Source organism: Callorhinchus milii, unplaced genomic scaffold, assembly GCF_018977255.1.
Source record: "Callorhinchus milii isolate IMCB2004 unplaced genomic scaffold, IMCB_Cmil_1.0 Scaffold4, whole genome shotgun sequence".
NCBI lineage: Eukaryota > Metazoa > Chordata > Chondrichthyes > Chimaeriformes > Callorhinchidae > Callorhinchus > Callorhinchus milii.
Window position 1 is genome coordinate 31,086,838 of NW_024704745.1, and position 23,885 is coordinate 31,110,722.

The following is a 23,885-nucleotide window of genomic DNA, read 5'->3' on the forward strand; positions in this document are numbered from 1 at the left end:
ACTTTCTCTCAATCAGCTGTGTGGCTCATAAGCTGGCAACGGGAATGGCCGCTCTCTGGGACGTGTGAAGTAACTCACTATCTGGCAGCGGCAGGAGCTGGCAGTTGGGAGGACGGGGTTGGTAAGGAGACCCGCTCCCTTTCCCTTCAGCTCGAGACAATCTTCCTGACAGACTGCAGCAACAGGCAGTGTTATCTCCACTCCTCACACTTAACTGGGGAGGGAGCGGGCCGCCCGTAGTTGGAAATGATTCGTCTGCTGGATGAAATCATCCCTGGGGCCGGATGAGGCCAACGGGCTTACCAGTTAGACAAATCAGGCCTTCACTGAGTTCAGAACCCACAACCTTCTGACTCAGAGGTGACTGTGCTACCAACTGAACCTGCCTGACACCTAATAATTTCCTTATTGCATTTATACCAGCAACATTGATACTTTTCTCAGCATATTGTGAGATTGAAACCCAGTATCTGATTAACTCTCAGCAGCAGACTCCAATGACCTTTTTTTAAAACTATGCTTAAAGTGTTTGAACTCTGCACTGTTTTCAGACTCAGATGATCGAAGTGTCCTGTTCCCCATGTTACAGAAACAAAGGGATAAATGTCTTCTATTAACACTTTTAATGGGAACAAATGACTTTATGGAACATCGACTTCTGGAGCAAATTAACCTTTCATTTAAAATTCACTCCCTGTGAACAAGGGGATAAATTTTGTTGGACTGTAAGCTGGGCTTCCGGCCAGCACATTTCTCTGTGGAAAAGAAATATTGTCCCAGAAGTCAGCTAAAGTAATAAAGCAGTTCTTCAAACAAATCTATAATATGATGGCCACAAAGATAAATTGTGCTCTTGGAGAATATCTATATATTGAGAATATTGCATCCCTTTTAGTGAACCTTCTATAACAGAGGCATTAATAAAAGGATCGCCTATCTGATTATTAGATTTATATTCTTGTATGCTGTTTAGACAGAAAGACATTAGAAGAGACTTCAGAGCTATGGCAGGCTGCATTCTAGTCTTGGAAATATTTGAATTTAGAGTTAGGAATTTTTAGAGCAAAGAGGAAAGAATATTCAGGAAAAATGAAAGATTAAAAAAAGAAACGTGAGGAAGGAATCCACAGAAATTAAATGCTGTAATGAGGCCAAGAATATCAATAGAGTTAGAAGGATTAAGTGTTGGTGCTTTCAAAGGTAAAACGTGGCAGCTGTGACCCAAGACATTAAAAAATGTATGGGTCTCTAAAATATTAGAAGCAAGATTTGCATTGCCCTGTCAAAGGGTACCGAGGTCAAATGTTTAGTGATTTAGCGAATGTATTGTTGGAGTGAAAGTTGTGTGTTTTGAGAGCGGGCAGTCTGAGGGAAGTTCATTATTATAGGGTGGAATTATCATTTAGGGTTGGATGCTGAGAGGCGGTCATTGAAATTGAGTTGGTGGTAGAAGAACCAAAGGATGAACTATCACCATCAGCAAATATACAGCTGTTTAAAATAAATCTACATTCATAAACATAAGATCACAAGAGAGGTTTGGATGAAGAAAGCCCTTTGGTCCATTCTTCAAAAAATATCCCCCTGACAGTCTTCCATCAGAGCATTACGTTTTTTTTAAATTGAGTCCAGCATTCTAGCATCAACCACCGTCCCTGGTAACCTGTTCCAGTCATTAGTTAACATTTGTGCAAAGAAACACCATCTGTTCTGAAATTACCCTTTACAACGTGGAGTCCTGTAGCTCAGTGGTTAGAGCACTCGCTTTGCAAGCGAGAGACCTGAGTTCAATTCCAGGCAGGGCGAAACCTTGGGCAAGTTTCCTTACTCCACACAGAGCCTAATAATAATCCCTCCAAAAAACAAAAACAATAATAAATTGGTCATTTTCAATCTACGACTGTTTGTGGGACATTGCTGTGCGCAATTGGCTGCCGCGTTCGCCCACAAATATACAGTCAATTCACTTTACAGTGTGTTCTGTGAAGCGCTCTGGGACGTCCTCCCGACGTGAAAAGCGCTATATCAAATGCAAGGATTATTATTGTTATTATTATTATTAACTCTGCGAACCTGTATCTTCTTATTCTGCTGGCTCGGTGTATCAAAAGTAGTGCTCTGGGTTTACTTTCTTAATTCTGTTCAAAATCTTATGTACCTCTTTATGACAACATATTTAGATATGCGCACTGCCAGACAATATCAAAAGATGTTGGAGAAATCCAAAAATGAAGCCTAATGAATACAGACATTTTTCAGAGGAGAATAATGTACCCCACACACACTCACAAAAAAANTCCACCATAATGGTTAAGTTTCAGAATCCCTCAAAGAATTTGCTTTAATTTTCATTTAAGAATTTTCTGTTAAGAATTTAAATTCTTATTTATGTTCCTCGGATGCATCTGTCTCTATAACCTCCATTGTTGGTACTCCACAATTGTCTGACAGAAGCTATGTTCATAGTTCGGTGAACCAATATTCTCATGCACCTCCTCTGGAGAAGCATGATTCCCATTCAAATGGAGGAAATATCATACTTCTAGCAGGCAAACTCCAGTAACATGACAGTTCTGAGACTCAAACCAGTTACCAACTGGTTGAGAGACAGGCGGTCCACAGCCTGTGCTATAGCCTGGATGCAGTTCATTTGTTCTACGTTCCCATATGTTTCCCTTTATTTTCCCCTTAAGGTCTCCACTGATTCTGTTTCAGTCAGGAAGTCCACTGGCACAATCTGTCAGGGCAGCAGAAGCCACACTGTGAGGCAAGGCAGACTGCATCAGAATTTCTTCTCATGAGAAGAAACATTCCACTTACATGGGGTGTCCCATCTGGGACCTCGCAGAAAAAGTAACAACAAATATTTAATCGTATGATGTGCATCTAATAGACTTGAGAGTTATCAGGCCACTGACCACAGAAACGTGAAGTGAGTCGATTTAACCATCTTGTTACCATTCAATACCTTTACTAAATTATAGTTTAAGTATCAAGTGTTATATTGGAAATAGTCAGTAAGCTGCAGAAATTGTGCTCTTTCCTGCAGTTTGTCACGAGTGGAGAACTTCAAGAGAATTGCAAGGTAAATTTTAAAGTTTTGAAAGCAGTTTTTAAGGAAAATGATACATTGTGAAAATATCCACTTAGTGTCTCCACAGGTAACAACAACAATAACTTGCATTACTATAGCACAGGATAGCGTCTCAGAGCACTTAACAGCGGCGGAGCCAGACTCCGAGCCAGGGGCAGGGGAGGGGACCTTAAGCACGGTTGAAAAGGAAGATTTTCAGGCGGAACTTGAAAAAGGGGAGAGAGGAGGCAAGGCAGAAAGATTGAGAGAGAGTGTTCCAGAATTTTGGGACGTAGTGGCTGATTGCACAACCTCCACTGGTGGAGCGGAGGGCGCGAGGGACAAGCAGGAGGATGATGCCAGGTGAGCAGAGGCACCCCTGGTGGTGGATTGGGGAGTGTGGAGGTCGGAGAGGTAGGAAGGTGCCAGGGACTGATGGGATTTGAACATGAGAGTAAGGATCTTGAAGTTGATCTGTTCTGTGATGGGGAGCCAGTGGAGGCTGGCAGAACCGGAGAGATGTGGGTATGGAGTTTGGTTCAGGTAAGTATGCAGGTAGCAGAGTTCTGAATAAGCTGGATTTTTTGACTAGTGGAGCTGGGGAGACTGGCAAGTAGTGCGTTTTGAGTAATCCAGGTGGGAGGTGACAAACACATGCACAAGGGTTTCGGCTGCATTTGGACTAAGGTACAGTTGGAGGCGGGAAATGTGGCGGATGTGGAGGAAGGCGGTCCTGGTTAGGTGGCGGTTGTGGGGAAGGAAGGACAGCTGGGGGTCGAACCAGATGCCTAAATTGTGCGCTGGTTCGGTGAGTCTGAGGGAGAGACTGGAATCTTTAGTAGGTCAGATCCGCAGGAGTGAAGATGTTGATGGGAGCCAAGGAGTATGGCTTCCATCTTGTCCACATTCAGCTGCAGGAATTTTACACTCTTCCAGGTCCTGATGTCTGACAGACAAGCTGATAGAACATTGTCTGGACCTGGAGTTGCAGCTGGAGGAAGCAAATTAGATTTGTGTGTCATCTGCATACATGTGGAAGTTTGTTCCGTTCTGCGGATGACATTGCCAAAAGGGAGCAAGAGAAGCAATTTAAACAGAGCATTTTGTTCCTCTTGCACAAACTCTCTGACTTCTCACCACGCATGCTCATTCTCCCACGAAGGCAGTTTCCCTAGAATCTGAATATCACGCAGGTCCTACTGCTAGGGATAAAGTTGCAGTTCAGGAGTTTCAAACATTTGCTTACATGTCGGCATCTGCGGGTATCCACTGTTGCTGTAGAATCCTATCCAATCCATCACTCATATCCTTAAGAAACCCTGGACCCATCTCTACTCCCAAACTACAATCCCATCTCCAACCTCCCTTTACTCGCCAAGGTCCTAGAATGAGTTGTTGCTTCCCAGCTTCGTTCCTTCCTCTCCCGCCACTCCCTTCATGAACCCCTCCAATCGGATTTTCGTGCCACCCACAGCACAGAAACAACTCTGGTCAAGGTGACAAATGACATTCTGTCCATCTGCGACCAGGGCTCCCTCTGTCTCCTCGTCCTCCTTGACCTCTCTGCTGCCTTTGACACCGTCTACCACTCTATCCTCATCCACCGTCTCTCCTCTCACCTCAACCTTCACGGCTATGTCCTTGATTGATTCAGATTGTACCTCTCACAGCGCCTCCACTTCATCTCCACAAACGGTTTCTCCTCTAGCCTCCGCCCCGTCTCGTGCAGCGTTCCTCAGGCCTCTGTCCTTGGTCCCCTCCTCTTCAGTATCTACATGCTCCCCCTTGGTGACATCATCCACAAACAAGGGGTCGACTTCCACATGTATGTGGATGACACCCAACTCTATCTCTCTGCCTCCACCCTTGACTCCAGGACCACTGCTGTCCTGACAGACATCAAGTCCTGGATGAGAGCTAACTTTCTTCAGTATAACATCAACAAGAACAAGGCTCTCCTGATTGGCTCCAGTCAGCGCCTCCATAACTTAGGCATTGACAGCATCACCATCCATGGTTGCACACTCCACCTTACTGAGCCAGTCTGAAATCTTGGAGTCTTGTTTGACCCTCAACTGTCTTTTGTACCCTACATCTGCGCCATGACCCGCTCTGCAATCCCCCACCTCCGCAACATCGCCCAGTTCCACCACTGTGTCACACTGCAAGCCGCCAAAACCCTCAGACATACTTTCATTACATTGTGGCTTGACTGCAAACTCCTTGCTTGTCGGCCTCCCCACTCCTCCCTCCATAGGCTGCAGATCATCAGAACTCTGCAACCCGCGTTCTCTCCCGCACCAGGCTCCGTGACCCTATCACCCTCATCCTCATCCAACTCTACTGGCTTCCCATCACACAGAGGATACAGTTCAAGATCCTGGTCATCACCTCAAAGCCCTCCATGGTCTTGCTCCCCCCTACCTCTGCGACCTCCTAAACCCCTATCATCCTGCTCACTCCCTCCGCTCAGGGTGTTCTGGTCTTCTTCACTTCCCCCGCTTCCCTATTGGTGGGCGGGTCTTCTACTCTGCCCCCACCCTCTGGAACTCCATCTTGCAGTCCCTCCACCTCACTCCCTCCCTTACCTCCTTCAAGACCCATCTCAAGACCCTCCTCTTCGACCATGCTTTCGATCTCCCTGCTTCCCCCTCTGCCCTCCCCCCTCCCCCACACCAACCACCAGATCGGGTCCAAACTTCTGTCGATCCAGCGCTTTGGGACCTCCTCCTGACGTGAAAGGCGCTATACAAATGTAACTTTGCTGCTGTTGTTGTAGAATCTGCCCTGCAATGCATTCAGGGTAGTTGTCACAGCACTGGCAGTCCAGAATAATATAAAACTGCCTCTTAGCTAACATGGTTCTGTACTAAAAACACAACGTAAGGATTATTGGTCGCTGAGTAAATTACCGATTTGTTGCAGACAAGAATCTCAGGTATCTGGTTTCTAAGAAATCCTTATCAAATTGGAACAAATAGTAGATATCGAAATTATGCAATGAGTGTGAAATGCTATACAAATGCATTATATATTAACACAGCAATGCTGTTGGCTAGGAATAGAAGCAATTAGATGAACCCATTTTGCATGGCAATGGAAATATCCACCAGCGTGTACACTTCCACACATTTCCTGGAAAAACAATGTATTTTATTAAACTATAATTACACTGCACACGGAATACAATGTTCAAGCAGTGGCAAAGATATTTGTATTGGTAACACCAAATTAATTGTTTTGGCTTGTTAATCACATTATAACGGGTAAATTAGAGGGAGAAGCAATTCTCGAGTACTCTTGTATACAATTTCTCCTCAAGCTATCAACCAGGAACTTCCTTCCTGAAGCTAAAATCATGGTCCATCTGAGGTGAGTATAATAATGTGTTCAGAACATTTTGTGCTGTTCTTGCTCCAGATGTTCAGTGACTGCCTTTCTGAGAGGCCAGATGAAAGACTTCATTGAACAGCATTAGATTGCACCAGCAACATAAAGTAGTAGGGAACATGAATTTGTTCACTTTTCAGATCGTTGAACAAAACCTTTTAACCCCAATGGAGCGGACTGAATTTGGAGGGAAGTATGGTACGCAGGATTGTCACGGGTTATCATTCGAAAAAAAATCAAATGCACAGTTTTAAGCAACAGTTTGGAAGCACAGCAATATGCATGAATACCCATGGCATCTGCACCTAAAATCTGTAAAAAAAAACACTTTTGCTGTAGCTTCCATATTATGTATCATTTTGACACAGCTTGTAGCTTTTTAATCCTCTGAATAACAAACAGAATCTAATAGCTGTCATGGAATATCTCATTACTTGTATTTTATACAAAAGTAAGGGGTGCAGAAAAGTGATGAAAGGCTGCAGTACAAAGAGCAGGGGTGTGGGAGGGGTTGTGGCATCCTTAATGCAAGAGCCAATCCAGCCATTTGTACAACTATTGGAACCTCCCCTCCCCCCATTATATTTTTTACGTGCTATGAGGATTATGAGGAATTATGTAGTCAAAGAAGTCTCAACTGGGGAATAAAACACTGCCCCACACTGGCATCAGTGCAAACATCAAGCCAAGTAAATTCTCTATTCTCCACAAGCTTCACTTCACATTCTGTTTTGGTGGTGCTTGTCGGTTAGAAACTTAAACAGAACCCTCCACAATGGAAAAAATAACACAAGACTAAGCAATAAAGGAACAGGGTAGGGCGGAGGTTTGAATTCAGTCCAGGCTAATGGCTATAAGGCCTCCATAGGGGAAATATTTTTAACCCAGTGTCTGGTGGATATAAATCCATGAAGGAGGATGTTCTGGTACATTTTTAGACAATTAACAGCAGTTATCTCATCTAAGAACTCCATCAAATCTTAGTGAAAAAANTGCATTTTAGCACCCGAGGGCCTTCAAATGAAAAACTGATTTTACATCCAACCTGAAGGAAGTATTAGAGGCTATATAGGGAGACCAAGAAGCACTTTCAGTAATTACTCTGGTTCCTCAGCATGATGACAAACAAATAAATGATCTGCTGTGGTGCTTATACGTTTAAGTACAGTATTATGTGCCTCAGGTAGACGGCAATCTAATTGGCTATAGTTGCTCAATTTATTGGCAGCTGAAAGACCACAATACAATCTAATTTAAATTTAGTGATAAAATGTAGCTTTCCATTGCTAATTTTTAATTCAAGTGCTGTCCATTAAGAAGACTAAATTATATGGAATATTCCTTGCAATTTTAAGAGATAATCTTATAGAATAGAAGCAAGCAATGCTGTTCAGTTACACATGGTGTAATTTCCCTGAAAAAAATCAGTGCTATCAATATAGATGGTATTTTTCAGAGATAGCATAAACTATCATCACAAATTAAATATAAGAAATTAAATATCTTTAAAATGTAATCCACACATTTTAGGGGGAGAAAATTATCGTTAGAAAATAAGCCTTTTATTAAACTACGTTTGATTTATATCCCAACCTTTGAGGAATTAGATTTTTTTTATATGTTGAAGATGTAATTTCTTGCCCTTGAATAAAATGTTTCAATCCACTTTATTGAGTAGTTGAGCAACAGAAAAATTAATTATTAAACAACCGCCTCAAGACGAACTGAAAGAAATCAGTGGCCTTGTCACACAAGTGTGAGATTGATGACACATCACGTTTGTGAAAGGGCCCAATGGTTTCCGAATTCAAACCCTAGAAGGGCAATACTAAGCATGTCATAGCATAAGTCAATTTTTAATTCAATTTTTTATTAAAAGCTAGATACAATAAATTTATGCATGCCTTGCAGAGCTTTTACGAATAAATGAGTTGGCACCCTTTCAAATGTTGGGGGGAGGGGTGGAGCAGGGGAATAGCCAGGGCTCATCAAGGGCAAGAGAGAAATGCAGAAGCTTAGAAGACGAGTAAATGCTGCAGTAACCCGGGAGAATGTATCTGCTCGAGTTTAGAGTTTGAAAAGGAGAAAGAGAAAAAAGCAGAGAGAGAAAACTTACTCTCTGTCTGGTAGGCAGGTAATTATGTAAATTCATATGAACGTTTCACCCTAATGTAAATGATGATTCTTCAATGATCTTTCAACCCAAATCTTTTGCGAGTTTGTTACTTATTGGATCGGGAGTTTTTGTTATTCCAGACAGGATCTTGAAGTATTTATTACACTTCGATGAGCACAGTAGCATAATTACTAATTACATATCAGTCAATTAGAATGGATAAATTATTAAAATTCCAGTTATTAAGATAATTTTCCACTATCCTGTGATTACTTATTCCAACATTAATGGATTGTGCTCAGGTAACATTCAGTAGCCTGCTCTTTAATAGTTGGACCTAAAATGCAAATTTTCTTCTTAAATTCAGTCAGGTTAGTTAATCATTGTTCGAGACATGCAAGGAGCCTCTAAAAGAACAAACAAGATTCACAAGAAAGGTTTAAAGGGCTATGTCACCAATATTTTTTGTAAATGGCTGAAAAAACAATAGAACAAACAGCATGTTATGCTGGCTCAGTAGCAACCCCCATCACAAGAGAGGCTGCAAGGCAACCTCCATGTTTTGGGGTCTGGTTTACAGGATTTGTTAATAATAACATTTGATATAGCACATTGACATAGGTCATTGAGCGGTCTCAAAACACTTCACACATTTTACTGTAAAGTGATGGAACTTTGTGTATTTTGTGAGTGAACGTAGCAGCCAATTTGCGCTCAACAACGTCCCTCAAACAGCCATGGAATAAATGATGCCATGGAATAAATTATTTGGAGCATTCTTGGTGCATATGTATAGAAGTAATTGCAGGTTTTCTCAATGATGTAATAAACCAGTTTACAACATTCTCTGGACCCCTTATGGGATATTAACTACACAACTGAAGGCACATGTAATTCCTTCTGTGTACATACCCCAAATCAGTCAATAATTAAAGGCTGGTTGGAACAATTTTCAGTGATGTGATAATCAATTTTCATCCCAGAGGATGGTCTTATTTCCAATAATAACTAATCAAGAAAACTAAAATTGTTCAGAAGTTGATCATCATCAATTTCCCGCCCCCATCCCCAGTTTGGCTCCAGACCCTGGACTGTTGAGCACCTTGGGATGTCCTCCTGATGTGAAAGGCAAAATATAAATATAAATTTGTATTGTATCACAAATAAAAATAAACAGACAAAACTTCCAAAACAAGTCAGACTTTCAATTTGGCAAAGCAACATAAAAATGTCAACTTCAATTCAGATTCTGCGGAAGATTACGTTTATTCTTTTGGGCCTGCAGAGATCATTTTTGTTCCAGCAGAAACCATTCACTTGTTTAGGTAAAATGAATACGAAGACTTAACAATATAATTTCATAGGATTGGCAGTTCTTCATAGACAATACTTGTTCCACTCATATGCACTGCCCTTCTGTTTTCTTAGCAAAACACTGATATGTACAGAAAAACTGACTACACTGAACAGCTTAACCACATGGAGATGCTAGAAGGAAATAGCCTGATTACTCCATTGGAGAAGATTTGATTTGCATATTTAATCAAGTATTGAGAACTCAAAGTCCAGCCATTTGACTGGACATTTTGAATGCAAGAAAGAAACGCTCTGCGGAGTGCCTCAACTATTACAGGATATAAACCAAGCTCTTACATCACAGTACACAATGGACCGCCTTTTGTGAAATCAATTCACCTCACTTTGTTCGTCGTGAACCTTTTTCTTCTTTTGCGTTTCACATTCTCACTAACACGGTTTTCAGCGACATAGGGAGGAAACTTCTTCCACTGACAATATATACAAAGAAACCTTCAGATTGAAGTTTCACTGTTACCCCATCACCATTTGTGATCAAGATAATGATTTTAGATATTCAAATGCTTGCCTCCCTAACCCATTAGCACGCGTATTAATACTCTATATCTCAATAGCAACACTGCTCTAACCACACCCGATGCCTGGCATAGGGTTCAAGAACTAGGAGTGGAGACAACTTGCCACTGACAGTTATCAACACTTAAACAAAAATTATATCCCAATGGAGAAAAAGTAACAGCGGCTCCCAGTTTAAGTACAAGGCAATGTCACAATATAAAAAAAGGAAATAGTCACTGCGGTCCAGCGGGAAGTCTGCAGCAAACTGCATCTGAACATTGCTGTTGATTTACATTGTACGCTGATAAATGACAACTCACTCATATTTCAGTTACCGTATGGCTTACATACAGTTTGTTGCAGTTCCAATAAACATTTCAAAATGCATAAGTTGCTTGAACAGTGTAACAAGGCAGGCAGCACAAGCTCTATCGGAGATTCCAGAGTCCCTATTAATTTTTCCTCAGAGCTCATGTTCAGCCTGAGGAGACCAGAACAGTGCAAGAAATGTCATTCCCTCAAAGAACCTGTCTCACAGCTATACTGGCTATTACAGGAATAACTCTGGTCCATAACTTGTATGTCCTGTACACATACTGCATATATCTTGTACCATTCCATTGTACAAAGAGTGCATACCTCATCTGCCAACTTTGTAGATAATCTCCTTTCCAACATATGTTGCTGTAGAGATGAGGCATTCATCTTTCACATAACATTAAACCACTCTTATTTTATTGAGGGTACATTTTCCATACAAACTTTACAAGTCTCCTACCCAAACAATGAATACCCAAACACCTGCTTTTAGTGTGGCTGATAATGATTGTTGTGCAACAATAAATGTTGTACAATGTTCTACAACAAAGTGATGGCCTTCAGCCTAGACATGTAAAACTGTTCCTCAACAGTTTCACATTGACCTTAAAAATATGAATCCACTGCTGAATAATAATAATCTTTGCATTTGATATAGCGCCTTATCACGCTATTGAGATGTCTCAAAACGCTTCACAGGATATACTGTAAAGTGAATTGACTGTATATTTTATGGAAGAAAAAATGGGCAAAGCTACACGTCTGAGCTGAGGGCAGGAGGATGGTGGGAATGCTAACATATTTCACGTTGAGCTGTGCTACTGATCAGGAAGCTTGCAAAGAGTTTCTAGTAATTACCATTGCATTTGATGCACCTTTCACATGTAACTTTCATGTCAGGATGACATCTCAAAGAGCTTCACTGGATTTTAAAGTTAAGTGAATTATTTCATAGATAAGAACATACATAACTTAAGAACATAAGAAATGCTGGACGACAAAAGATAGAGGTCCATCTAGTTTGCCTTCCACCTTCCTGGCAGTCACATGCACATATGTCCCGAACTATCTACATACTGTATCCCATAATGTTATTTCCTAAAATAAAACTATCTAATCTCTGTTTGAAAGAATCAACACTTCCTACTTCAATAGTCTCCATAGGGAGCCTGTTCAATAGGTTCACTATTCACTCCATGAAATAGTGTTTGCGTAGATTTGTTCTGAATTTACCCCCCTTCAATCGCAGGCCACGTCCTCTGGTTTTACTATTCTGGACAAGTTGAAACAGCCTGTCATGATCTATATTGTCTTGCCCCTTTAGAATTTTAAAGACAGCAATCATGTCACCTCTCAATCTTCTCTTTTCCAGCGTGAACATGCCCAATTTACTTAGTCCCCCTTGATAGTTCAGTCCCTCCATTCCCTCAAGCATTTTGGTTGCCCTCCTCTGTATCTTCTTGATTTCTCCAATATCCTTTTTGTATTGCAGCGACCAGAACAGTACACAGTACTCTAAGTATGGTTTCACCAATGATTTATACAGAACAGGATTACACTACTATTTCGGCTTGCTATTGATGTTTTGATACCTCCCAACATCTGATTTGCTTTACTCACTGCCACAGAGCATTCTTGGGAGAGCTTCAATTGATTGTCAATCAGGACCTCCAGGTCCTTTTCATTTTCCATATATATTACTTTCCTTCCATTCAAATAATAGTCCTTTCCAGAATTTTTTGTGCCCATGTGAATACTTTACATTTCTCCAAACTGAATTTCATCTGCCACCGATCCGCCCAATTCCTAAGTAAGTTCAAATCCTCCTGCAACCTATCTTGTTCAGCTTCGCAATCTACCGCCTTCATTAACTTGGTGTCAAATGCAAACTTAGCCACTGTACTTGTGACTCCTAGTTCAAGATAATTTATAAAAATATTAAACAAAAGCAGTCTCAAAACAGACCCTTGGGGAACTCCACTGGTAACACATTCCCAGTCTGATGACATTCCCTGGACTACCACCCTCTGGGTTCTTCCTGTCAACCAATTGCGTATCCATTGTAATACACCTCCATTGATTCCTGCTGTCATTACTTTTGGGACCAGCCTTTCAAGAGAACTGTATCAAAGACATTAATGAAGTGCAAATTTTCGCTATTAAACTCTTTGAAGCGTCTCAAAGACGTGATAAGGTGCTATATCAAATACAAAGATTATTATTTCTTTGTTTCAAATCAGTCAGAGAATCTGTTGCAAAAAGAAACATATTAATATGGCCTAATAATAAAATACGTTTGTGGGTACGTGAAATTAATAATAATCCTTGTATTAGATAGAGTGCCTTATCACGTCTTCAAGACATCTCAAAGCTCTTCAAAGAATATATTGTAAAGTGATTTGACTGTACATTTTGTGGGCAAAACGCAGCAGCCAATTGTACACAACAGTGTCCCACAAATAGTCGTGGATTGAGTGACCAATTAATTTATTAATTAAAGTGATCTTTGAAACTGATGGAAAACTGTAAAAGGTGTGTGGGGAGGGTGGGTAGAAAGAATATTTCCCTTGCCGCCCCCATTTAGTTTTCAAACATTCTCCACAAGTCCTAGCCCTTAAATGTGTAAAACAGAGTCAACTATATTTATTACCGAAGAACATAGAAAAATCAACGTCAGCCCTAAGAGGTAGAACATTCACAAAGGCAGTTCAGATGATGGCTACCAGCGCATTTGTGTAATGTGAAATTATGTTCTTACAGTTGGAAAGCAGAGTCACCTGATTTATGTCTGAATCTGCCAGATTGGTTCATAACCACCAATAGAGTGAAATTCTAGCTCAAGCCCTCAGATCCACTGCATATTTCATGCATTTGCAATCGAAAGAAATGTTTCAGGCAGTTAATTTCTGACTGAAGAATGTGTGCAGTACATCTTTATGAAATACTTATCGTGAGTTCTGATCTACTGCCACGGATAATGCCAGCTAGAACTATATTATTCCCCATTGTAATTTGAAAAATGGATCTGATAAAATACAATGAATTTTTTTTTACATTAAGGACTTTTTAGTTAAGCTATGCAAACATAAAATTAACTCGTCAGCCTGGTGAAAAATGCACATAATCTTGCCTTGGAAGGAGCCTGAGTGATACAGAAACTTGTATGGGAATAGATTTATTTCAAATCGCTTCCAGTCTCTGTTGGATTTCCAGCATTAACTATTTAAAATTACAGCAATATTTCTCAACCTATGAACATCATTCCTGACAATACTAGAATGTTTTTGAATATTTCACAAAGTGCTGCCGAATGGGGCTCTGTTAGGAAGAAGGCGAAGAATCTGATTTGGCTTAAAATATTGGGGGGTGTTCAGCGCTTGTGAATATTGAAAGCCTTGTTTGCAAGTAGTCTTGCACCAGATTAAATATTTTAATTAATTTGTTTAATGCTCATTGACCTTACATTTCTTGCACTTCATTGCTTAAGGGATGATGCCCATCAACTTCCCTGTGAGGTGAGTGATTATTTGATGATTTAGGGCTTTCCATACTGTTAACGAACACGCTGTGCAAGCTCCCAATGGACAGCAAGATAATTAGTACCTTTTCTTCAATTCTCAATGTTTTACTGGAATAAATTTAAGACACCTGAAGGAAATACTGCTCCATAATAAACAGATGTATTCCAAACAGACAATTTGAAATCAATGCTTCTGCACTGTATTCTAAATCCAAACCAGACACAAATCAGGAGCTTATTGATGGTATTGCATCATCAGTACACCGCCGGTCATAATCCTTTGAACCTGGCTAAATGCAGAATGATTTACCAAGTAGCAGTGCCCTTTTAAGGTGTGCACTCTCAACTGCCACCTGGATTTTAGAACAATTTTTAATGTGCTTAAGGCAGGATACTCTGAATTTAATGAAAGTTCTGAAACCCGGTAACAATTTGCCTGCTGCAAAACACAGCAGGAGGTACTGTATAATAAGTGAAATCTATTATGCAATATATTTGAATACTATCTATTTATGTATTTAATTTTAACAGCAAGATAAAACGACCAAATGAAAAGGCAAGGTAAAAGCTCAATAGCTCATCATTTTTTCTTCGTGTTTGCATCACCTGATTGTTTTTAAATGGGAAATAATTTCAGCAGATAATTATAAACTGGCTGCATTTAAGAGCATTAAATATGAAATCTGACAGGAGCTGCAGATATGCAAAGGCTTCACAATGACTTAACTTATTCCCCAAAATAATTTGTTGAACTGTGAGCTCCTAAGGACCAGAACAAATAATTGTCAAATCAAACCTAGTATGTGAATATTGCAGAGGCATTTCTCACATGAACAGAAAAATCACTCCCTTACCAAACAATGCTGTGAAAATATTGGATGATGAATTAAAGGGACAGAGTCATTGAAGAAGTGCCCTGCTCAACACTTGTGCTTTTACAGAACATAGTGTAATGTCATTATATTGCTGCCCATCTCTGCCACTACTAACTTGGAATTTTTAACCTTGAATTTTATTCTAGCTAAACGCAGTAAATGGTGGAGAAATGCTTCCTGTTGCCAAATTGCTGATTTGGGCCATAAGACTGAAGAAAAGTGCTGAGGGGAAGACAGGAACAAAACCAAAGAAACACTCAATACTGGGCTGCCCTGGAGAGCTCATTCATATTTAATTCAGTCTGTTGGCAGGGACATGGGAGAGCAGGTCATCTACAACCCTTTCTGTGACCTCTCCCTTCGGCTATTTTTGCACATCACACATACATACAAACACACCCATACAGATATATATTTTATATATATATATATATCTCGAAGAGCAATAGGGCCTCTAATAATTCATCCAACTGATGTTCTGTGCTCCTTCAGATTTAGTTATAAGAAAGCTAGAGAACATTACTATAGAAATCATGTTCAAGCCTGCAACAGGGGAGTGCACATTTGAATGATTTTGCACTTCGTGACAGAACCATTGATGCTTCCTTTATTGGAGTTCTTAAAAAGTGATTATTAGAAGAAACTCGGAGTGAGATTTTATTGCCAACCATGGAACTGCAGTAACAGCAATTCTGTTACCATCCACATCTGCTGTGCAGAAATCTTTCCTTAATTGTAAACAATAACCTGTCCCTGTTTACTTAATGAAGCACTCAAACCACAAAGTAGAAGAACTAAGCATTCTTCACTGCTCACAAAAGGCTAAGTTTAAGTTGTTCATAAGAGGTTAAAACAGATTGGAATTATAAGAGTCAGCCAGTACATCAAACATTTTGTTTTTACAGACGCATACAACTTACACTATCTACCTCACTTACTTTATCACCTGAGAGAAAGTTCTTCAAGCAAAGTTGGATATGTGAGCAATGGCACTGTGAGGAAATGGCAACAGAAGAGCGTAGAAGTCGCATTTTGCCCACAAATATACAGTCAATTCATTTAACAGCATATTCTGTGAAGCGCTTTGAGATGTCTAGAAGACGTGAAAAGTGCTTTATCAAATGCAAGGATTATTATGATTATTATTAATACTCTGAGGTTTATTCACTTTTGAGCTACTGGTGTTATAGAACAATTGGCAGAAACCGTTGGGCAAGATTGCCTCCTGAGCATTTCAGTTTCAGAAGAACAAGAATGGGTAGTGGAGATATATACCTTAAAAGTATCATGCTTAAAAGAATCAACTTCTGAAAAATCTCAAAAAGTAATCCAATCTTGCCATGAACTTCATTTTGCGGATCTTTGCTCTCTGCTATGACAAGTGCTATATAGAACTGTCAGAATCTCAAAGTTACTGTAAAATGCAGGAATTGTAGCTCGCACAAATTGCAGGAAGAATATCGCCCATGTCAGCAAAACAATTCAATTCTTAGTGAGTGAGCCAAAGACTCAGTTGAATTGAGTGTTCATCAGAGTTCACAGGATTGAGAATGGAACTTTATACGTCAGCCTGGGCCTGTTAGACTTAGATTGTAGTGAGAGTTAGTTCCCAGGGAGTTTACATTGCAAAATGATGTGTTAGGAGAGGTAAATTTACACTGAACAAGTGGAGCAGCACTGGATAACGTTGCTTCATTTGTATTGGATATTCCGGCACCAAAACAAAATCTAAAATGTCATTGAGGGCAAACAGAAAGCAATATAAACAGTCAATCCAATGAGTCTACAATTTAATTGGCTTGTGCCACAATTGTTGGTGATATGGTAATGGTCACGATTGATCACCAGTGATAATTGTTACATTGTACTTCTCTTGCATCTTTGGTGTTTCTAAAATAAGAGTTTTCTCTCTCTACAAATGAAAGCCTGAAGCAGTAAGCTTTAGAGTTTTAACATAAATAAAAAAACACTAAAAGACAGAAGAGAAACCTTCTGGGGCTGTTTTTCCATCTTGGACACTTAATATCAGGATTCAGATGTACTATTACTTTCCAATTTCTACCATGATTTTATTTTCGGAACCCAGTTATAACTGCAGATCAGAAAGGAAATAGCACCTTTCTATTGGTATAATTAGTGTGACAAGTTTACCTCTGGTTCTTAGTATGAGTGAAACCACATGACATTCAATGTTATAAAGCAGTTTCACTCTTACTGTCCAGTGGGCAACTGCTCCACCAGCAGGATCGTGGGTACTACCATCCTCGTCATTACAAAAGCCTCTGAGAAATTATTATATATGAAGGGAACAATATAGATGCAAACAATTGTTGTTGTACTACTTACAGACAGAACAGATAGTGAAACTGTAAAAGAGAATGGGAGTCAACCTGTGAGCATTAAGAGATTCCTAGCAGATGGGTCTTAATTTTGAGGTGATTAACCCTTTCGAGAAAGAACTAGTTAAGTACAGTGTCTGTCAGAACAGAATTGAAGAATATTACATGGGAAAGAATTTGTGAATGGACTGGTCTGTAGTGTGTGAAAGAGAGTGGAAAGGGAGTTTAAAGTTAAGTTTTCTGTATGAGGAATAAATTCAGACTTGAATAATAGAGATGAAGAAATTAAGAAATGATCCGGAATTATTGCTTTAATGTATTTGTAGATCATGAAATAGCTGTTTAATTTTTTTTTTAAAAAGTACCTTTCCCCAGGAGATAGAATGATCGGGTGAAACGTTAGCTTTTTGTATGGGGCAAATGGGGTTGATAACTGAATAGTCCTTTCTTGTTCCATGCTTCCCTGTGGTCTTATACATGACAATCCTGTAGAAATATAGTTCAGTTCTTAGAAAGAATAAAGAAAGCCAGAAATGGGCAATTGGTAAAAAGAGGCTCTGTTGTGCAAATGAGGTGATCAATCTTTAAACATGCATTTCAGGAAGCTTGGGAGCTATGGCAGCCACACGAGATATGAACACATTGTCAGAAACTGTCCTTGAATTGTCTTGAAGAAACAAAATGAATGGCATTGTAGAGAATTCACAATTTAAAGCTGCTAATCCCTAAATCCAATTTGTGTTACTTTGTATAGCCAAAGTGTCTTTCGACATGAATACAATGCAAATTATTGTCTTATATAAACAGACTGTACGTGTCAAAATAATTCCAATAGGAATTAATGTTCAAAAAAAAGCATTTAATTCACATTAACTGAACAAAAATCTCCCAACCTTTGGGTGATGTTTTTTTAAGAAAAAAATACAAGTAGAATGTTATGTGAATTAAATGTGAATCAATACTGAAACAGAAGTGGAAATGTGTAATAGTTTACAGAAATTGAATATTCTAGGAACTGATTGAATTCCGATTCCAGTTACCGTGGGCAAGCATAGAGCTGAGCCCCAGGTCCTCAACAATTGGCTAATATTTGGATCTTGCTGATGTGAACACTGCAGCAGTGATTTGAGCACTTAGCCTAACAGATTATTCACTGGATGACAACAATGTTGCTGTACTGTAGATTGAAGTAACAAGTCATTCTCACATGATCAATTTCTGAACTGATAGAGTTGCACCCTTAAAAACACTTTGTAAAGTCCTCCGATGGGTCAGCAAAAGTATTTATTGTGTAACTGAGCCATACAGATTAGGAAAGTAACGGGTTCAAATTTTCTGCCGTCCTTTTTTATAAATTGCCAATTTGGGCATTGTGATTTTGCCATAAATGTCACAATTTGACCGATTAAAATCTAATTTCCAAATTTAGCAAACAACAACGAAGACAACAAATCACATTCGTATAGCACCTTTCTTGTCGATAGGACGTTCCAAGGCACTGAAACTAGACCCCAAAGAGTATCCAATCCAGAGAGTTGCACACGTGTATTCCACCAACATATGGAAATTCCTTGGGTCTTGAATGGAATGCACACACTTCCTGGAGGGACATACAAAATCTCTCTAACTGCCTAGTGATCAAGTACAAACTAATATAATTAACATATTTGAAAAGCAAATGATTTTAAATGAATGATTTTATTATTACCAGTGAAGACTTCATATCAAAACAGACTTTGTCAGAAGACAATAAGCACCTCCATTAGCTCCATACACAAGATGATACCTTGTCCAGAGAGGCATGATGATAGGCATTTTTAACTGATGGCTGTGAAAAGAGTTGTAGTAGATGGCAGTTGTGATTAATTCCTGAAACTATATCGTGGGAAAAATCCAATACCCTGCTTCGGACTGCACATACAAAAGGTTTAATAATAATAATCCTTGCATTTGATATATCACCTTATCACGTCTTCGAGAAGTCTCAAAGCGCTTCATAGAATATACTGTAAAGTGAGTCAACTGTACATTTTGTGGGCAAAGTTCGGCAGCCAATTGCACACAACAGGGTCCCACAAATAGTTGTGGATTGAGTGACCAAATATATATATTTTTTGAAGGGATTATTACCCCCGGAAAAGTGATGCACCAATCGACTAAGAGTTGAAAGCAAGGTAGTTATTCAATTTAAAAATTAGACAGCAAACGTCTCTTTGATCTGATGTTCTCTCAATATTAAGATTCAGAGAATTATTGCAATTCTAATTGTGTCATCAAGCCTTTGATCTAAATAGCGAGTGCTAATTAATATATTGTACCAGTCTACAACTGAATGGTCACCCCTTTACAATGGTGCAGTAACCAAGAATTTTGTTTGTGAGTTGTAAAGGTTTTAAACCTTTGTTAGAGTGTAACAATCAGGACGATTTTATTTATTGCCTGGTCCTGCCTTATTTCTGCATGTGAATGTATCTTAAGTTGTCTGAAACCCAGATTTCAAAGGAACAAAAGTCTGTAGGGTTAAGAGGAGTCAAATGGAAACAATCTCAGTTACTAGAGGCAAGAATTCTTCCTGTTAACTCTAAATGAAAACCCCAACGTATAGGGTGGTCCTAGCTGAACACTACAATTTAAATTTGCATAGCACCTTTCATAGTGGGTCATCTCAAAGTGTTCACATTTGGTTGGGCACCCAAAGAAGGGGTGGGAGCTGATGAGGCTGGGGAACAGCAGGAAGCTTGCTGGAGAGCGTGGTCGATGGCAAGCTACTTGCGTTTAGCTGTTAAACTCCAACAATACCCTAATACACACTCTGAGGGCCATAAGCCTCAACTTTTTCCAATCTGCACTTAATATCTTCAGAATAAGGTAATCAGGGTGGATCCCTCCAGAAAGAGCTTGTGCATTCCATACACAAGGCATTTCTGTGTGTAGGTGACATATACATGTGGAGCTCTCGGTCTGGTTTGGAAACTCTTAAGTATGGTGACGGATTTCCACGTGCGTCTGACCCAAAATAAAAGGAATAAAGGGGTTAAACGTTGTTTCCATTCACACAAGCTGCTACTTGTCAACATAAATGCTCCAGTTCTCTTTCACAAAGGCAGAGAATTCATAACATCAATCAATTCAGAGAAAGATCCAAAAAAACTATTCACCAAACTAGCAGGAAAGCAATTTGGACAATTGAACAAAAAAGTTAAAAGTAAGGATGTGATCCATTCAAGGGTAAAATAATCCATTGAGAAACTATTTAATGCTTTATTGTCCAGTGTAAGCGTTGTATTTGGTTGCATTCTGCCTACAGTTGTGCTTCTCTTTACATTCAAATGTAAAAAATCACGTGATACATTAGTCTGAAAACCACTGGTTTGCACTGTGATATCCACTTTTTTAAAAAAAAGAATTGTGGTTGCAGGTGTCAGATATTCAGATTGGGTCAGAAACGACCAGAAAAAAGTAATTATCAATCCTAAGATCATACAGCTCTGCAAGGGTTGATGGCCATAAGAGAACAGAGTTTTATATCATCATAGAGATAAAAGCAAGAGAGAGTGAGGTTACGGGAACTGCCATCACACTGATGGGTGTTTGTCTAATTAACATAAAAGCTACAACAGTAAGTTAGGTTATGACCTAGGTTAATAGAAAAGTATGACCGCTATAAAAAAAACCTCCGCTATAAATGCACAAAAAAGTTATGTTACTGGCGCCTGGGCCTCTTGCGCTGTTTATCCGACGCTAATATGGGCGGAGTGGCCCCAGACACGCATCAGCGGTGTGTCACAAGCGGGCAATTGACTTCGCTCCACTCAGAGGCCCCAACGTTGAGATTATCTGTGAGCGTCTCTATCTTTATGCGTCTGTGAGTGTCTTTATGTGAGTGGTGTCTCCCTCTATGCATTTGTGAGTGTCTCTATGCGAGTGTGTCTTTCTATCTATGTGTGTGTATTTGTGAGTGTCTGTTAAGTGTCTCTTTCCTCTGTATGTATCATTGTATCTGTGTCTCTCTCTCCTCTGTATGCATGTGTGTGAGTATGTCTGTCTCTTCTACATTTTGGGCAAATATTTCCACAATTTTCTATTGGCTCAGGTTATGACTTAAGAGTGTTCACTCAGAGATTGCTCCCAGGTGCTTCAGGACTGCAGCATATTTACACAGTTTAACTGTTTTTCATTTCAATCACATTCTTGTCATTTTAGGACAAAATATAATAGAAGACAGAGCTACAATTTACTGTGACTTTTCACAGTGGAAAATGGGTGTTCCATCCGTTTGGTAAAGATTCAGTGGTATGTATTTTGCTGAATAATAACACAATTAAATGTCATATTCATTTTGCATTCACATTTTTTAAATAAATGGCCTAAGTAGAAAAAAAAGTTTCCTTGTCTGGGATTCAATATCTCAGCAAGTACTGTAATCTGTGCAAACCAGCTGGAGGGGCTGGCGCCTGGGGAGAGAAATCAAAGACTGAAGCAGCAGATTTCTTTCTTCCAAAGTAGAAAAAAATCTTGTTCAGCACACTCATAAATGGCAATGGCAATTTAATTACACATTCTTTTCTTGTTACAATGTAGCTTTGCAAATTATACATTAGCAACTACATCAACAATTACATTGAACAAGTGGGCAGATTGGCCAAGATACTGGGTAATGTGATGTTAAAAATCCACATAGCTGCATCTTAATATGACCCTCATCCTTTGGAAGGAAGAAGTATTCTAGCATGTCTGCACTGCAACAGGAAAACTGAGCTCAGAAAAGTCAGGGGCTACATCATAAACCCCAAAAGCTGCCTAGTTTGGCAATGTTGAAAACTCTAGAATTTAATCTTAATTTGGAAGTCACGACGACGTGTTAAGGCGCTATATCCAATACAAGGATCCAATATTACTATAGTGCCATGGGATCTTTAGTGTGTATCTCAACAGGCAGATGAGATGTTGGTTTAACATCACATCTAAAGGATAGCACCTCTGACCATGCAGCACAGACTACATGGGATCCAAATATCGACGTGGGACCTGAACCCACAGTCTTATGACTCAGAGACGAGAGTCCGACCAACTGAGCCAGAAGTAGTGAGGGAAAACCAAATTTTATTTCTTGATTGAATCACACACATTATAAAATTAGAGGCGGAGATTTCTCACGCCAACAATTAAATGTGGCGATTGTGAAGATTTGTGCTGAGGAAAATCTTACTGCTAAGAACACATTGAATTTACACTTAACAGTGTGAGAAAATTTCTTACCCAGAATGGCTGGAGTAATGGTTTTAGTCAAAGGCTCAATTACAAAACCAATCTACCCAACAGCAAAAATGGACCATGATGGCATGAACAGCTGAAGCAAAATGCTATTCATCATCCCTAAATGACCCAAACAGTTACAAAAAGGCCATCTCTTTTTACACAATATGTTTACAACCAGTACAAGGTTGTTATAAGGTCGTGAAAATACGACCATCAAAAAGAAAAAAAATTAAAGAAATGGGCAATACCAAGATGGTTAACATACAGGAATGAAATTCACACTTTGAGTTACCTTAGCAATGGGAGGCACAATGTGCTGGCAGAAAGTACAGAGAAAAAGGAGGTATTCAATAAGTCAGCAGGTTTAGTCGCCCAATTGTACTGCACACTTTGTATCAATTTGATCCAATTTTCATGTCTTACTGAGAAACTCTATACTAGTTTGCTGACCAATATCTGCATTAACTAGGACAGAGAGAGATCAGCAAGAAAGGGTGGTCACAAAGTTTTTTCTGCTCACTGCTGTTGTAACGATCCAGGATACTACCCATGTGAAGAGCACTATATAAATGCAAGTTATTGTTGTTGTACAAACTTAAATTTAGGTCTGAAAATAAAGTTCTTGGGCTGTCCATTCAATTGCCCTTAAGGCTTGCAAATGCCATGGGCTTTTAGGTTCAATACGAACATTAAGAATGAAGAAGCATTTGGGTACTGGCTTAATGGAGCTCTGCAGATGTGTGACATGCACATTTTTCTTCCACTCACCCTGGGGTTACATAGTCCACTCTGCATCACTGTAATTCCAGGCTGCTGTCTAAAGTCTCTCAACTACCACAAATAAAAGTGTATTTTTTTTTGAGAAGTTGACTCTCCATCCCTGCACTAGGGTTACAATGCAAAATACATTTTTTAAACTTTAGTTTCGTGCTAACTACTTCCAAGTGTAATAATATCAAGATGTTCTCTTGCTCTGCTAAACAAGAATGAGTTTCAGTACTACACTACATACATGGAGTTAACAACTATTACATCTCATGAACACTTTGCTACCTTCCAAGAAAGCGCAGTTTGCTGGAAGGCATTAAGTGAAACCCTATGCAGTTCCCATAGGGTGAAC

At 39.5% G+C, this 23,885-nt stretch overlaps 1 protein-coding gene across 8 annotated transcripts in view; it reads right to left on the reverse strand.

Annotated features, from left to right (window-relative positions):
- The window catches only part of LOC103176881 (protocadherin-9), a 397,017-nt gene that overhangs the window by 314,513 nt on the left and 58,619 nt on the right, over positions 1–23,885 (reverse strand). The window contains exons 3-5 of one of the 8 annotated variants that reach the window (XM_042333966.1): positions 10,999–11,018; positions 10,158–10,185; positions 4,104–4,123 (exon numbers count right to left, since the gene is read on the reverse strand). The exons of 5 other annotated variants lie outside the window; for them this stretch is intronic. In XM_042333966.1, the coding sequence (XP_042189900.1) occupies positions 4,104–4,123; positions 10,158–10,185; positions 10,999–11,018 (68 nt within the window). Of the gene's footprint in view, positions 1–2,635; positions 2,676–4,103; positions 4,124–10,157; positions 10,186–10,998; positions 11,019–23,312; positions 23,327–23,885 lie in introns of all 8 variants that reach the window. 2 more of the 8 variants (XM_042333963.1, XM_042333965.1) reach the window with 2 other exon arrangements.